Below are 16,104 nucleotides of genomic sequence, written 5' to 3' on the forward strand. Positions count from 1 at the left end.
GCTTTGCGCATATGGAGCTCGAGTGAATTCTCTGCATTGCTATTTTCCACTCCTTTTCTGATATATTAATTGAGAGATCTTTTCCCCAGTGACTTCTTGGATCTTTGAAAGGGAGAGATTGTAAAATGATTTTATATATTGCAGAGATGGTGTCTAAGTCCTTGAGATTGAGCAATATTTTTTCCAGCATGGATGAGGGTGCAAGATGAGGAAAATCGGGAAGGTTCTGTCTAACAAAGTTCCTGATTTGAAGATAGTGAAAGAAATGTGTTGCTGGAATGTTAAATTTGGAATGTAACTGTTCATAGGATGCAAAGACATTGTCTATATAAAGATCTCTAAGCAAGTTAATTCCAAATTTTTTCCAGATATTAAAAACTGCATGTGTTTGCGAAGGTTGAAAGCGGTGGTTCTCTTGCAGAGGTGCCACAGATAGAAGCTTCTCCGTCTTAAAATGCTTTCTACATTGGTTCCATATTCTAAGTGAGTGAAGCACAATTGGGTTATTAGTATATTGCCGATAACGTGTGTTTATTGGAGCACACAGCAAGGAATACAAAGAAGTACTGCAGGATTTACTTCTATTGCTGACCAAGCTTGTGTATGTTCTTCTATTTGGCTTCTAATTTATTTCTGTGGGAAAGATATGAGATAATCTGTCCTCTTAAGAAGGCCTTAAGATTTTCCCAGAGTATTCCTGCAGAGATCTGTGAGGATGTATTTGTCTCTAGAAAGAATTTGATTTGTTTGGATATAAATTCTGTACAATTCTCGTCTGCTAATAGAAGCAGGTTGAGACGCCATCTGCGGGGTGAGTGTATGGGGCTTAGTAATTTTAGCTCCAAGATCATAGGTGCGTGGTCAGAAATAACAATAGCATCATATTTGCAAGATTTAATCATTGGCAAGAAGTTATCTATCCTAATAAAAGGCAAAGCCCTCACTGACTGACTGACTGACTCACTCACTGACTCATCACTAATTCTCCAACTTCCAGTATAGGTAGAAGGCTGAAATTTGACAGGCTCATTCCTTACAGCTTCCTTACAAAAGTTGGGCAGGTTTCATTTTGAAATTCTACGCATAATGGTCATAACTAGAAGCTATTTTTCTCCATTTACTGTAATGGAGTTGAGCTCAAAAGCCGTGGGGGGCGGAGTTTCGTGTGACATCATCACGCCTCCCACGTAATCACGCAGTACGTAGAAAACCAGGAAGAGCTCCAAAAAGCACTGAAGAAAACATGCATTATATAATTAAGAAGGCAGCGAAACAATTAGAAGCCAGTGAGTGACATATACTACCATATTCAGCGGCTCACGTGAACTGACGCACTGCGCAGACAAAAATCAACAGTTCCAAAGAGTGCTGAACAAAAACCGAATTACACTGCTATGCTCAAATAGACAAACCACATGCCGTGGCGCAATAGTAGTGGCTTCGCCTCTAGCCACGTCGAGGTTCGATTCCCGAGAGGGGATGCACTGAGTATGTACGTGCACTTCCCGATTCATTTTAGCCTCGCATCCCCTTGGTTTGAGACGTATGAAAAAATATGCGGTTAACGCAGAAAGACAGATCACCAATTGAAGCTTTATGAATAATGGATACTTTATTCGCGATCAATGATTGTTTTGGTAAAGCCATACTCAGTGTATTCATTAGATGAACGGTAAAAAAGTAAGAGCGAGGGGAGGGTAACTTATTGAGGCACGCAGGCAAAACCACAATAGCACGCGGGCTCGATGTACTGTAGTGCGCGTCAACTCGATCTGAATTGCGCGATCACATTCGAAAAATATATCTTTTCAAGTTCTATTTAGTCCATATGTGTCAAACTCAAGGCCACGGGCCACATCCGCCCGCGTGTAATTATATCCGCCCGAGATCATTTTATATACTGTATTATTGTTATTAATGGCCCAGGGATATGAAGCGCTGGTAACACAATAAACTACAGATCCCATAATGCAGCGCTTCAGCTGCCTTGCAGAACACTTACCAGGTTAATCAAGTCTAGCTTATGATGCTGCAAGTTATTGCAAAGCTAGCCCACACGATGCCAAAGAGAAAAGGTGATTCTGAACATAGAGCCTTTAAAAACCGATGGGAGGCTGAGTATATGTTTACTGACATTGCCGGTAAACCCGTGTGTCTCATTTGTGGAGCTAATGTGGCTGTAATTACAGAATTTAATCTAAGACGGCACTATGAGACAAAACATCAAGATAACCTGAAAGACCTGAATGCAATGCACAAGATACAGAAAGCAGAAGAGTTAAAGAAGAATCTGACACTTCAGCAGACGTTTTACCGTGCAAAATCACAAAGTGATTTCAAGTGAAGCTACTTTTATGGGAGACACAAATGCACCAGTGCAACTTGCCCCACTTTCCCTGTTGCCAAGTAATGTTGAACCAAGTCGGCACAACGGTGTTCCCAAATACGCACTTTGCTGATAAACTGAGCGCACTGCGCACTGAGTTCGAACGGCGCTTTGGTGACTTTGAAGAACAAAAAAAGAATTTTGAGTTGTTTCGCAACCCATTTGCGTCGATGTGGAAACTGCACCTGTGCAGATTCAGATGGAGGTGATTGAGCTGCAGTGTAATGGCACACTGAAGGCAAAGTACGATACTGCAGGGCCCCACAGTTTATTCACTCCATTCCCGCAGAAATGCTCCAGCTCCGTCTACATGCGGCTCGAACCTTGTGCATGTTTGGTACCACATATCTGTGTGAGAAGCTCTTCTCAGTCATGAAGACTAACAAAACAGCACACAGGAGTCGCCTCACTGATGAGCACCTGCAGTCCATCCTGAGAATCTCCACAACACAGAACCTCACACCAAACATAAACGAACTTGTTGCCAAAAAGATGCCAGGCGTCCAGCTCTGATAAAATGACATATGAGCAAAGACAACTGAATGATTTGATTTGTTACTGCTGAAAAGAACAAATTTTATTTATATTTCCAGGTTTTGTTATGCACCATGTTCATATTTGAATTTGTATAATTTTGACAGGATATATTTTTATGGAGAGCAAAATCTTTTGGGATATTTAAAATTTAAGTTTATTTTTATATAAAATTACATAAGAGTAAAGAAATTTGAATGTTTGTTCTTTTAACGTTTACTTTATTTCTAACTTGTATAATTTAGACAGGATATATTTTTATGGAGAGCAAAATATTATAAGTTATTTAAGGTTTGAGTTGATTTATTCGGAATAATATTCTGTCGACTAAATAAAAATTCCTTCTATTTAAAATTTAAATAGAACTTGAACAGAAACGATAGTTCATAATATCCACGCAGACTTGCACGTAAGAGCGGGAGTCATCCGTTTTAACAAGCAGCGTATTGCACTGATACGAAATAGCCTGCCCATTTAATTATTTAGGAATGGATAAATAAATTAAGATTTTGTACAAATAATGTTTTTCATTTTTCTTCCTTCATGGATTCTGGCACCCCCAGCAACAGTTGCTCGCACCCCAAAGACTGTATATATGTGTATATATATATATATGTATATATATGTATATATGTGTGTGTATGTAGATATGTATGTATATATATATGTGTATGTGTGTATATATGTGTGTGTATGTATATGTATGCGTGTATATGTAGATATGTATATATATATATATGTATATATATGTGGATGTATGTGTATATATGTATGTATATATGTGTATATATATATATATGACAGCAACACTCATCACTCACAACAGTGTCAAAACAATTACATTGACAATCATGTTTAGTTATTTTCAAAATGTTTTCTTGTATTTTTCATTACTTCTTTAACACACTACTTCTTCGCTGCGAAGCGCGGGTATTTTGCTAGTTGTCTATAAATAAGTAATCAATCCTTGAGTATCAATGATGTACTGGTGAGTAGAAAGAATATGTTCTTGAGTTTGGGTTTAAAAACCTCCAGGGGTCTGATAAGTTGTGATCAGCTATAAACTTTGTAATTATCTTTGTGGTGTTAGATGCCGTTCCCCCTGTGGAAGAAGTCCTATCTAAGAGTGGATTTAGAACACAATTAAAGTCCCCAGCCATTATAATTTTATGAGTGTTCAGATTGGGAATGGATGCAAATAAATTTTGTATAAATTCCTTATCATCAACATTAGGGGCATAAACATTTATCAAGATAATTTTACAGTTAGATAAGTCTCCCATGACCATTACATATCCCCCTTCAGTATCCAATACTACATCTGATGCTACAAATGATACTGTTCTATGTATGAGAATTCCCACACCTCAAGTTTTCTTTGTAAAACTAGAATGGAACATTTGACTAGTCCAGTCTTTTTGCAGCCGGAACTGATCCTTGCTTAGTAAATGGGTCTCCTGTAAAAATACTATTTTAGCGTTTAGACCTGTTAGGTGAGAGAGTACTTTCTTTCTCTTTAATTCGTGATTCAGGCCTTTAACATTCCAGCTCAAGAAGTTAACTGTCCCATCATGGAGACATTGATTCTGAGTTTTTGATATCATTTTATAGTCTTAACTGGAAGTAAGACAGCTTCGGCCTTAATTTCCTATTTCCCCTAGAGTTATTGCCATGCAGCTTATTATTACGTTGGTGGTTATAATTATAAAGATTAAAAGGATAGATTAGGTATAGATCAAGCCTGCTCTCTTTCTCTCCCCCCTCCCTTTTTGCCTCCCCACGTGAGGCAAGAACCCACTTCACACAGTCCCAGTCCTCTGACATACCCAGAGACAGAGCACGTCCAAAGCAAAACAAGACCCCACGCAGCGGCATTTTAGGGTTAAAAAAATAGAGATATCTATTACCTACTATTTATAGTCTAAAAAATTGTGCACTTAAAATATATATAATCTTCAGCAATCTTAGTGTATTAAGATAATACACCCGGATAATAAACCCGGGGAATGGTGTTAGAAATTTGTCCAGAATAAGCATAATAAGTCTTAATGCAATAATAGCAATAACAATAAACCAAGGGTATGATGTTGAACAGTCTCGTTTAGGGTAGAGAGAAAATAATTAGATAATAAAAAAAAAGAGAAAAAAGAAAAAGTAATTAAGCACAATAAAACATAAACAGATAGCGCCCTAGTAATAATTGATGATAAAAACCCGTATTTTAAACAAAGAGATCAGACAGTAGATTATTAATCCTTGCTATATCATTAACGGCCATGACTCACTATTATGTATCATAATAGTCCCGGGATCAGCTTTCTTAATTCCTTTTCTGCTTCTTCCTTGCTAGCGAAGACATAGAATTGACCCTGCAATTCCACTTTCAGTTTGGCCGGATACAAGAGGCTGTATTTGACGTTGGCTTGCCATAACCGCTGCTTAATGTTGTAGAAGGCTGCGCATTTAGTAGCTGTTGCTGGAGAGAAGTCAGGGAAGATACGAATGTGATTATTTTCATATATAATCTCTTGCTTGTTTCTGAGGAGTGCCATCACCTCTAGCTTAAATGATAATCTTTCAAAGCGAATAATAAAAGATCTAGGTCTAACGGTATTTGATCCGCGTATGCAGTAAGCCGCTGCTATCTCAGAATCTGCTTTAAAGTCCTCCCCGATTATTTTAGAAAAAAGTTCAGCTGCGAATTTCATAGGGTTTGGACTTTCTCGATTCTCAGGCTGACCTTCAATTCTGACATTATTCCTTCTGCTTCCATCTTCCAAAGCAGCCAGTCTGTCTCAGAGTTTTTTGCATTTGGAGCTGACATTTACTGCTTTTTCTTTGGCACTGGCAGCTAAATTTTCAGCTATTTCAATCCGAGTCGTGAATGCCTCCTTGAGATCCTCCAGTTGATCAGTAAGCGTGCTCAGTTTAACCAAGTTTTCCTGAATGTGCTCTTCAATTTTACCCAGCACCTGTCGCAACTCCACTTGCAGCTCCTGTTGCAGCCTTTCATTTGCCTGTTGCAGCTCCAGTTGCTGCCTTTCATTTGCCTGTTGCAAATCCTGTCGCAGCCTTTCATTTGCCTGTTGCAACTTCTGTCTCAGTTTCTTATTTGCCTTCTCGCTTTTCTTTATATCTTGCATGAGCTCAGCGAACATCACCTTCAGTTCAGACAGTTCAATTGTGCTTTCTTGTACCGTAGGTGAAGCGGCAGGCTCTACTGTAGTCGGTGTCCCCGCTGTTCCCGGCTCGCGTGGAGTAATTGAAGCCGCGGACTGCAAGGCCTTTTCCAGTTTCAGGTGATCTTCTCAGATCGGCGAGCTATCGAGATCTGCACTCACGATCGTACATTCGCTCCCCTTTTCGCTCTCAGCTGGCGACGATGTAGCAGACCGTGGTCCCAAGGAGTCTGTACTTTCGCCCATATGATCCAGGTCTGTCTCTGAAAGGCCTTATCTTGAACTAGGGTTTGCTCATCTTAGCTTAGGTGCAGCTTTAGTTTTCGATTCTTTCGGTTCCCCTTTCTTGTTGGCCATGTTTATATATGCTTACATATACTGTAGCAGTGCCCCTCAGGTTGAATAAATACAGGATATCTCAGGATAATAAGCAGATAATATGAAAAATAACACCGCTGCTAGCGGAGCTCCACTTCAGACATCGGACGAGACCTCATTTAAATATTTTAAACTGTATATTTAAATCTTTAAAAACCCTACAGTAATCTGTCAAAAAGAATGCTACACATGTATTTTAACTTGTCTCAAATTCTAAATATTATGATTATAGCACTCATCTACTGTATTAAGTTTTGAGACACAAAGTATTTGGTGTGTCATGTACGGACAGGGGCTCCAGCTGGATGGAAGGACCTGGGGGGAAAGTGTGTTCAGGGCATTATTTACCCTGGGACATTAGAGAGCAGTCTCCCTGAGTTGCTGGGGCACCACAGATTCCTGCAGGGCATGCTGGGAGTTGGAGTTCACTGCAGCCCTATTGAGTTCCATGGTAGCTGCCGGGGGAGCTGCAGAGGCCTACTTTGGTCTTTCACCATACCTGGAGCACTCCCAGATGCGGCTTAAAAGGAGCCAGCTGACACTACTCCGTGGAGTCAGAGTTGGGAAGGAGTGGATGATGCTTTCTGGAGGAGGAGAGAGAGAGACAGAGAGAGAAAGGGAGAGAGAGAAAGCCGAGCAGAAGATGACAAAGTGCTGTGATTTGTACTTACTGTTGCTGTGCTTTTGTACTGTGCTGCTGTGGGGAGCGAAAGACAAGTGCTTTCCCATAGACATAAATGTGTGCTGTGCTGAAACTTGTGTCTGGTATCTATCTGTGTTGAGCTTGGGTGGCTGGTGCGCCCCCTTCCAGGCCACAGGTATCACAAGGTCAGGAAGGTCAAGGAGAAAGGAAACTGTGAATTCTGCTCAAGTGGCTCTGGAAATGTAGATCATGAGTAGAAGAGGGACATTTCATCAGAGTTCCCCCCTAAACAGTGAATATTTTTAAAAACATAAAAAAGATCATGCTAAAACATAAAAAATATCCCATGCTTGAATCCTTAATGGGGCATCATCTAAAATGTAGTAATGAAGTGAGGATACTAGGTGAAAGACCACAAACAGGCTCTTGACAACTCAATTATGAGTCCTCTTCTAGTGACTTTTGTCAAATTAAGTGTCCAGTTTCTTTAAATATTGTGGTAATGTCAAAAAACAAAAGTTTGGAAGGTAGTACGTAGGGGTTTCTTAGACAAATGGGAAAAAGATTCAACGGCCCAATGAGATTGACATTTTCTACTTTGTTTAGCATATAGCAAGTTTAGCACCACACATCATTCTAACAATAGCAATTTTAGTACTACAAAATCATGAAAGAAAAGTAATCCTGGAGGTGTCATAAGATGGTTTTGGGAGAATCTTATATACATAAGCATAAGTGTAATAATATAGCAAATTAAAAAAATAATTTTTATAATCCAACTTTTCACTTTCTGAACCTGGCCACATAGTTAGAAGAAACTTTGAAGGAGGTTCCACATGGGTCCAATTTAGATTCAGTTGTTAGCTTAAAGTGGAAGTCTTTGAGATGCAATATTTACACTCCACACAGATAATGATCAATCTAAGAAATTAATCCACACATTTAGAATATTGAGGCAGACGTGGTAAAGAATGTGCCACCATGCTGTCCAAATTGCACATAAATGCTTAATTATATTAATAAATACATACATTATATAGTGTGCTTCCAATATGAATAGTTAACAGCCAGTTAAATTTACAATGCTTCTTACTTTCTAATTACTTACAGCTAGCTTGTAGTAATTAAAGCAATACATTTTCAACTTGGCACTGCATATCGCACCATAAATGAGAGAACATTTGGATAAATCATGGTAAAAAACAATCAATTTTGTATAATAAATGTGTGTACAAAAGGATAACTTCTGATTAATAAGTCGTAAGATACTGTTTCTGTTTTTTGCCACTGTGAACTCAACTTGAAGGTCATTCTGCTGCTGTACATCAGTGGATCGTAAACAATTTTACAAGAATGTCATCAGTCGTATATTTTTTTTGTTGAATATACTGTATATTCATACAAATGACTCCTACTACCATCTTGTGACACTGCCCAGTTAATGAGCTCTTCCTGTAGCAGTGGTGAAGGAACAGGTTGTCATTTTATTTAAATATTTTGTTAACAACATCACTGTATTACTTAAACTTGTATTTCTTTCTTGGCATCACAATTCATATTAGAAACAATTTTGCCAACTAAGAATAAAATAAGGACAAGACAGCAAAGAGACGCAAAAAGCAATAAAAAGTACACTTCTGGTATATTTGACTGTGATGTCTTGGTTGCCTGCAGCTGGTATACTCTCGTTCAACATGGACAAATAAACTGAAATGGACTGGGCAAGGAGAACATACACACATCAAGAGATGGTGCAAGAGAGTACGGTGCTTATATTCAATCAATTAAGTGCCCAAAACAAAAGTGGAGCACAGTTTCTTCAAACTGAAGATGAATAAATCAATAAATAATCCAGAAAAAAAACTGTGTTCATGATTGAGGTTAAAATTCAATAAATAACCTGTTTTTGTACTTAAAGATTAAAAGTATCTGTTCAGCTATTAAGGTCACCTCAGCGACAGGAGACGTCCTTTGGCAAGCTAAGTCAACCTTCTTATGACTAGTGTTTCCGCTGCCATCCCTTGGTGTCCATGACTCACTTGTGAGCTCTGCTCCCTAAATCCATCACCGTCCCCCAAAATTCTGAGGATTTCCCAGATCTGCCCCATGATCGTTATCCACTGACATGTCCCTTACTGCTAGCCTTCACTCTTCATCACCGGCTCTGCCTCAATCCTGACACTCCACTTTTGTTTTCCTTTCCTTTTAAACCTCTGAATTTGTCTGCTTCTCTCTCTTCTCTCCAGCTTCTCAATATTCCTTTGGGTGTGGCATCCTAATTACTATCCATGAGGTAATCGGTAGGGAACAGCTGACCAAATTAAGCAATCAGCTTCCCTCCACACTGGACACCCCGCAACCACACCCACAGAACCCGAGGCACACTGTCTTTATTTTAAAAACCCGTATTCTGCCAAACATACATTACCACAGTTATTCCATTTTTTTCGCTGAAGCAAACAAGCAAACAAATTATCGATATGTATATCATGCCTCTGCTCTGAACTTATTTTGTCATTTTGGATGATTTTTCCGTTTGGTTTAAGATAGATTTGTACTATAATGACATGACATGAATATTGTAAAATGCTAACAATTTAACTCAATTCTTTATAGAATTTTGCAGCACGTACATAAACAGCTGGCCTTGTATATGAAGCTAATTTGTGCATTGAGGCATTCAAGCATTTTATGATTGGTGACAAGTGTTTTTTGTTAAAATGTGAATTCCAACTGGTTAAGTATCTTTACACCTATCAAAAAAATCTAAAAACTGTAAACATTTACCAAATGTCTATGCGTGCCAAGATTGTGAAAGAACAGGGGGAGAGAGAGAGTGGTCAGGGCATTATCTCCCCAAGTTGCTAGGTGGCAGCACCTCTCGGTGCCACGGATTCTAACAGGACTTAATGGGAGTTTGCTGCATCCCTGTTGAGTTCTGTGAATTCCAGCATGGGGAGCTGTGGAGACTGCATAGCCCTATGACATCAGGCTTCCACTACACCTGAGTGTACTTCTGGAACACGCTAATGGGCCACCTGGAGTGCTGTTGGGTGCAGCTTAAAATGAGTCAGCTGCCAGTACTCTGTGTGTCAAAGTTGGGAGGAAGTGGACGAAGCTTGCCGGAGGAGGAGTGCGGGCAAGAGAGAGAAACAGAGAAAGAGAGAAGAAAAGAGGACAAAGTGCTGTTTATTTACAGTATTATTGTGCCTTAAAGGGGAACAATTGAAAATGTGTGTTCTGCAAAAGGTACAGGGAGTGGACTGCTGAGGACTGGGGTAAAGTAATTTTCTCTGATGAATCCTTTTTACATTTGCTTGGGGCATCCGGAAAAAAGATTGCCTGGAGAAGAAAAGGTGAGTGCTATTTATCAGTCCTGTGTCATGCCAATAGTAAAGCATCCTGAGACCATACATGTGTGGGGTTGCTTCTCAGTCAAGAGAGTGAGTTCACTCACAATTTTGCCTAAGGACACAGCCATGAATAAAGAATGGTACCAAAACATACCTCAGACAGTAACCTCCAAACCATCCAAGAACAGTTTGGTGGTTTTCCAGCATGATGTAGCACTGTGCCATAAGTGATAACTAAGTGACTCGGGGAATAAAACATTGACATTTTGGGTCCATGGCCAGGAAACTCCCCAGACCTTAATCCCATTGAGAACTTGTGGTCAATTCTCAAAAGGTGGGTGGACAAAAACAAACTCACAAATTCGGACAAACTCCAAGCATCGATTATGCCAGAATGGGCTGCCATCAATCAGAATTTGGCCCAGACGTTGATTGACAGCATGCCAGGGTGAAATGCAGAGGTCTTGAAAAAGAAAGACCAACACTGAAAACATCTGATAAAAAGATCTATAAACATTGAAGCAGCAAACTTTGTGAAAATCAATACTTCTGTCATTCTCAAAACTTTTGGCCACTAGTATATGACAAATGCATGCACATGGTATTTGGTTGGTGTCTGATTTGCACTCATTTATGCTGAGTTAGTCTCCAGCCATTCACAGCCCCAAGTTAGATTAAGCTGGTTTGAGAAATTTATAATTAATTTCAGTATGTAAACAATCTATATTTACCTGGTTCTTTAACTTCATTATAAGGATCCACAACATCTGAAATTAAACATTAAGGTCATACAGTATATTTGAAATAAACCAGAAAACAATAAAAAGTAAAATGAATACAGAGCCTTATAACAGAAAATGATAAAATGCAATGACCTATGAAATGTAAATAACATAACAAAATGATTCAGTCATTGGGTTCTGGGGTCCAAGATATTTCTGTTCTCATTAACTGGGTTTTGCTTGCCTCTGCTGTATGTCCTGTCAGTCACTACTTCTTCACTATTCAGATATCTTTATTTTGATCCATACTACCACACAATCAGGTAATATAATAACCAGCATGCATTTATATTTAAATCACCACATGTTCTTCCAGATACAGTTTTGTGCAACTTTTCAGCCTTGACATTATAGAGATAGCTGCTTGTCTGTAGGTACAAAGTCTTATATTTGAACTATTTGTTTCTAAGAAAAACACAGAACCAAAATTAAAGGTAGCTTTATCCTGGTGATATGGAGCTTGACAAAACCCAGATAATGCATTTATACAAATTAAACGTGTATATAAAAATAAATTAAAGAAAATAACACCCCATAAAAGTGAATACGCTTCTTGAATGAACTGTGACAAGCTCTGCAGGCTTAGAGTAATTTAAATAAAGGATCAATTGCGAAGTTTTGCAGCAATGATAAGTAGGCTGCTGCGGTGGGCCGGCACCCTGCCCAGGGTTTGTTCCTACCCTGTGCTGGCTGGGATTGGCTCCAGTAGAACCCCGTGACCCTGTGTTAGATATAGCGGGTTGGATAATGGATAGATGGATAAGTAGACTGGCTGAAAAGAACATCAGTTAAAAAACTGGTTTAAATTTACAGTGCTAATTAACAAGTTGTCTGATTGGCAAAAGGATGTCAAGAGAGATAATTTGACACAGGGCAGGAACAGGCTGTATCAGGGATTGCAAAAGTGAAAAGAGAATTCTGTCCTAGTAGAGGAGATGCAATTTCCCCTGCTCAGTCTGCAATAACTGGCACTGGTAATGTAGTAGGTGTTCTGAAGAAGCTATAATCATAGACACCAGTGTAGTACAGAGAGAACTCCCATAAACCTAGGGGTGAAACGTAATATATATTTCAATGGCACTACAGAGCAGGCAACTCAGCAGTTGCCAGCAATGCTAGATCTTCCTTGCAGAGGCATGGTAAGAACTGAAGTTGGCAACAGGGGAAAAACTAGCATAAAGAGAGTAGTAGATTGTCTCATATCAAGTGGGGCCACACATTTGTGAGTAGAAAACCTAAAACTCAGCTAAAGAGTGTGGATGTAAAAAGTCTTTTACAAAAGCAACTGTTATTAATTTAACACCATTAGTCACCGAAAATTATTTTCAAATCAAAATCTCTTATTTCTTGCATTTATAGTTTTGTACCTTTTCTTTATTTTATTTGCTACAGTATGTCCTGCTTTTAATGACTAATATGTATGTGGTACTCAACAATCTCTGGTCCAATGGCTATAATCATCTAAGTTTGTTTATTGTTGTGGAGAATGGGGACTTCCATTTTCTTTAATCTAACAGATAAATTTTCATTACACAACTTGGCCCTTGAATATCACCACAATAAGACAAAAAAAATCTGCAACATAAACAAAACTTCAAATCATGTTATTTCCTCTGTACTTTCATATTTGTATGCACAATATAGTGCATGATATACTATGAATGCATATAGTTAGCCTCAAAATAAATACAATTGTAATAAACTACACACAGTGACAAACAAATTTTGATTATACAAATTGTGGTTATTTTTACAGTCAGAAAATGGGAGGTGTTCACTTTAATTTTACATGTCTACATAATTTGATGCTCCTCTTCAGCAACAGTACGCACTGTGACAGGAAAAATGAACTGAGAGCCTTGCAGTCATTGCATTTTTGGGAGAGAAACGGCTTCTTGAATCTGGGGTCATCATTAGTCATTTACAGTTTCTGTCTGTTCAACGGCAAGAGCTGCCTTAATACACAAACCCATTAAACAGTGAAAAAAATTTTTTTCTCTCCTTTCTAGTATATATTTTTCTCTCTATATATATAAAAAAAATCAGCATATAACATTAAAAATGTAATAAAAGGATACATTTGAAGTTGTGGGTATTCACTGGTGTACAGTTTGCTGGTAAATCCCGACTGATAGGCACCTGTTTCCAAAGATAACACAAATAAGACTCAAGAAATTGTAGTACTGTAGTAGCAATGAAACAGAGAAAGGATAACAAAGGACTGCAACTGACAAAAAAAGTTTTTAAAGTAAATATTAAGCTAATGTTTTTCTTTTACTTGGTTTCTGAATAAAAGTTTCAATTTACACTGCATGCTTCCAGATTAATTTGCCAGGCTTACCGCTTTGATGGATTTTTTTTGATCTCCTTTGACTTTTGCCTGTTTTGCACTTTTGCTCTCATGTTTACCTTCACTTTTAACTGAAACACACAAATAACAAAATATTTGATGGTAATCTGTTATTCAAGACCATAGGAGCAAATAACGGAAGATTACAATTCATGTTATAATTTCAACTACAAGGTGGAAACTTAAAAAAAAAAGCATATTAACTTTTGGTTCTGAGATATTTTTCACACGAAAGCATACTTTGTAATCAGCTTTAAAGCAATCATTATCCTAAAAACAAGAAATAGGAAATAACGTAAAATAAATAATATGCATGCGTTACCTAAGCTAAGAGTTATATGGTGCCTTAAAAATATAACATGACTAGATTTTACACTGGATAAACTACAGATACGGACTAGATTTAATCTGAAAATGAATTACTTGTTCATAAAACGTCTGATTCAGATAAACACAGCAATTACCATAGGTATTTATCACATTATACTTGGAACATTTCTAAAAATACACATGGTAAAATGATAAATGTAATTATTAGTGAGTTATTTTCTACCTGCTTAATCCTGAACAGGGGCAGGGGGTCTGCTGGAGTCTATCCCAGCTAACATTGGGCTCAAGGTAGGTAAAAATCCTGGGGAGGGCTTCAGTCCATCACAGGGAGAACACACACACACATACCACACATTAGGCCCAATTTAGTGTTGCCAATCCACCTAACCTGCGTGTTTTCGGACTGTGGGAGGAAACTGGGGCACCCACAGGAACCCCAAACAGACATGGTGAGAAATGCAAACTCCATGCAGGGAGGACCCAGTAAAAGAACCCTGGTCTTCTTACTGCGAGGCAGCAGTACTACCAGTGAACCATCATGCTTCCCAACAAGACAATACTATACTATTTAATACTACTTAAATTTGAAATAGAATATTTTAAATGAGATGTTTTTTCCATTTGAATTACATATAAAAATAAGTAGTCAATAACATTTATAATCTTATACTCAATGTTGCTGTGCTATTGTGAAGCTGGGGGTAATACTCCTTAAAACTAATTATAATATGATAAGAGCACTTACCATATAGTAAAGGTTAATACTTTATAATTAGTGAATTAGAATTTCAAAATACAGCTAGCGTAAGGCTATTTTTTTTCAAGTAACAAACTGAATTAATACTGTATCTTGAGAAAATTGTGCGAACACTTGTTTTCAAGTATTTGGTAGTACCGTAAAGGTGCATTTCAATATATTAGATATTTGTATTTCCTTACTTTCATGAAGATTTAACGAACTGGATGAATCTGACTACTGACAACATGAATTTGTAAGCAACACAATCAGTGCAGGTGGACTACACAAAATTAGGAATCAGAAAAAATGAGGTAGCATTACATTTACATTAGATTTATTTTTTCATACTGTAGGTGTACTATAAATTAATGAATCAAAGAAAAAATAGATTAGCTATGACTTCAAAGGGAGGTAGAATCTAATCTATTGAAGGCTGCAGTAATGGCATGTTGCCATTGCTGCCAGGTTCTTTGAGGAAAGCCTGTATGTTTAATTAAACTTTTTGCTTCAGGATTCTAAATGACTTTACAATTTAACTATTAATTTTCTATATAAAAAATTGTCAACTGGAGTTCTTTTCAAGAATCATAGTCTACCACTTTTATGTCACTGTTTAGTTTTGAAATGGGGGGTGCAATTCAAATAAAACTATGCGGTGGCTTCTTACTTGGTCATAAACCTGGTGAATTTAAATTAGTTTATTAATAGTTTAATGCAGTTTAAAAACTATAAAGGCATTTTACTCATGAACTTGCTAGAGAGTAAATTTACGCACATGGAAAAACTAGGCACACCATCACCATACAGCCTTTCTCCCCGATTAATCGAAGCAACAGGATTAACACAAAAAAGGAAAACATGAATTAAAATTGGTAAGTGAAAAGAGTCACATAACCAGATTAACTCTTTGAGGGCTGAATATTTTTTTTCCCCAAAAACCACGGTTTTCTAAAAATCACACAGACCAATGGTTTCACACAGAAATCAACATAAAATGTGTGTTGCTGTGTCCGCCCCTCCGCATTTCTGGTGAACTTTCTCTAAGATTAACTTTTTCGTAGGTGTGTCAGCTACATGAACCTGTTCAGCTCTATGACCATCTGGGGACTGATCAGTTGATGCTGGTACCTCACATTATTTTCAATCACTTATATCAAAATTGGAATCCAACAAGTCAAAGTCCAATTCAGCAATAACATGCAAAACGGAGTATTTTATTTTACACATTCGCTTCGATCTCTCGTCAAAAGTCAACACCACTTTTTGCTGTTGTTAGCTCCTTACTACTCATACAAGTGTGGGGAATATCGGTCAAACCAATGAAGCTAACCTTCCTTCTAGACAAGACAGTCTAACTAAAACATAATGAAGGGTTTTGTCACTGTTTACAGTTAAATACCACCGTCAATCCCTCCTTTTGACAAAAGTCG

At 37.9% G+C, this 16,104-nt stretch overlaps 1 protein-coding gene across 1 annotated transcript in view; it reads right to left on the reverse strand.

Annotated features, from left to right (window-relative positions):
• LOC120540101 (cilia- and flagella-associated protein 46) overlaps positions 1–16,104 on the reverse strand; it is a 248,788-nt gene that overhangs the window by 21,558 nt on the left and 211,126 nt on the right. The window contains exons 52-54 of the mRNA XM_039770591.1: positions 13,597–13,676; positions 13,334–13,394; positions 11,205–11,240 (exon numbers count right to left, since the gene is read on the reverse strand). Of these exons, the coding sequence (XP_039626525.1) occupies positions 11,205–11,240; positions 13,334–13,394; positions 13,597–13,676 (177 nt within the window). The remainder of the gene's footprint in view (positions 1–11,204; positions 11,241–13,333; positions 13,395–13,596; positions 13,677–16,104) is intronic.

Source organism: Polypterus senegalus, chromosome 1, assembly GCF_016835505.1.
Source record: "Polypterus senegalus isolate Bchr_013 chromosome 1, ASM1683550v1, whole genome shotgun sequence".
In the NCBI taxonomy this organism is placed as follows: Eukaryota; Metazoa; Chordata; class Cladistia; order Polypteriformes; family Polypteridae; genus Polypterus; species Polypterus senegalus.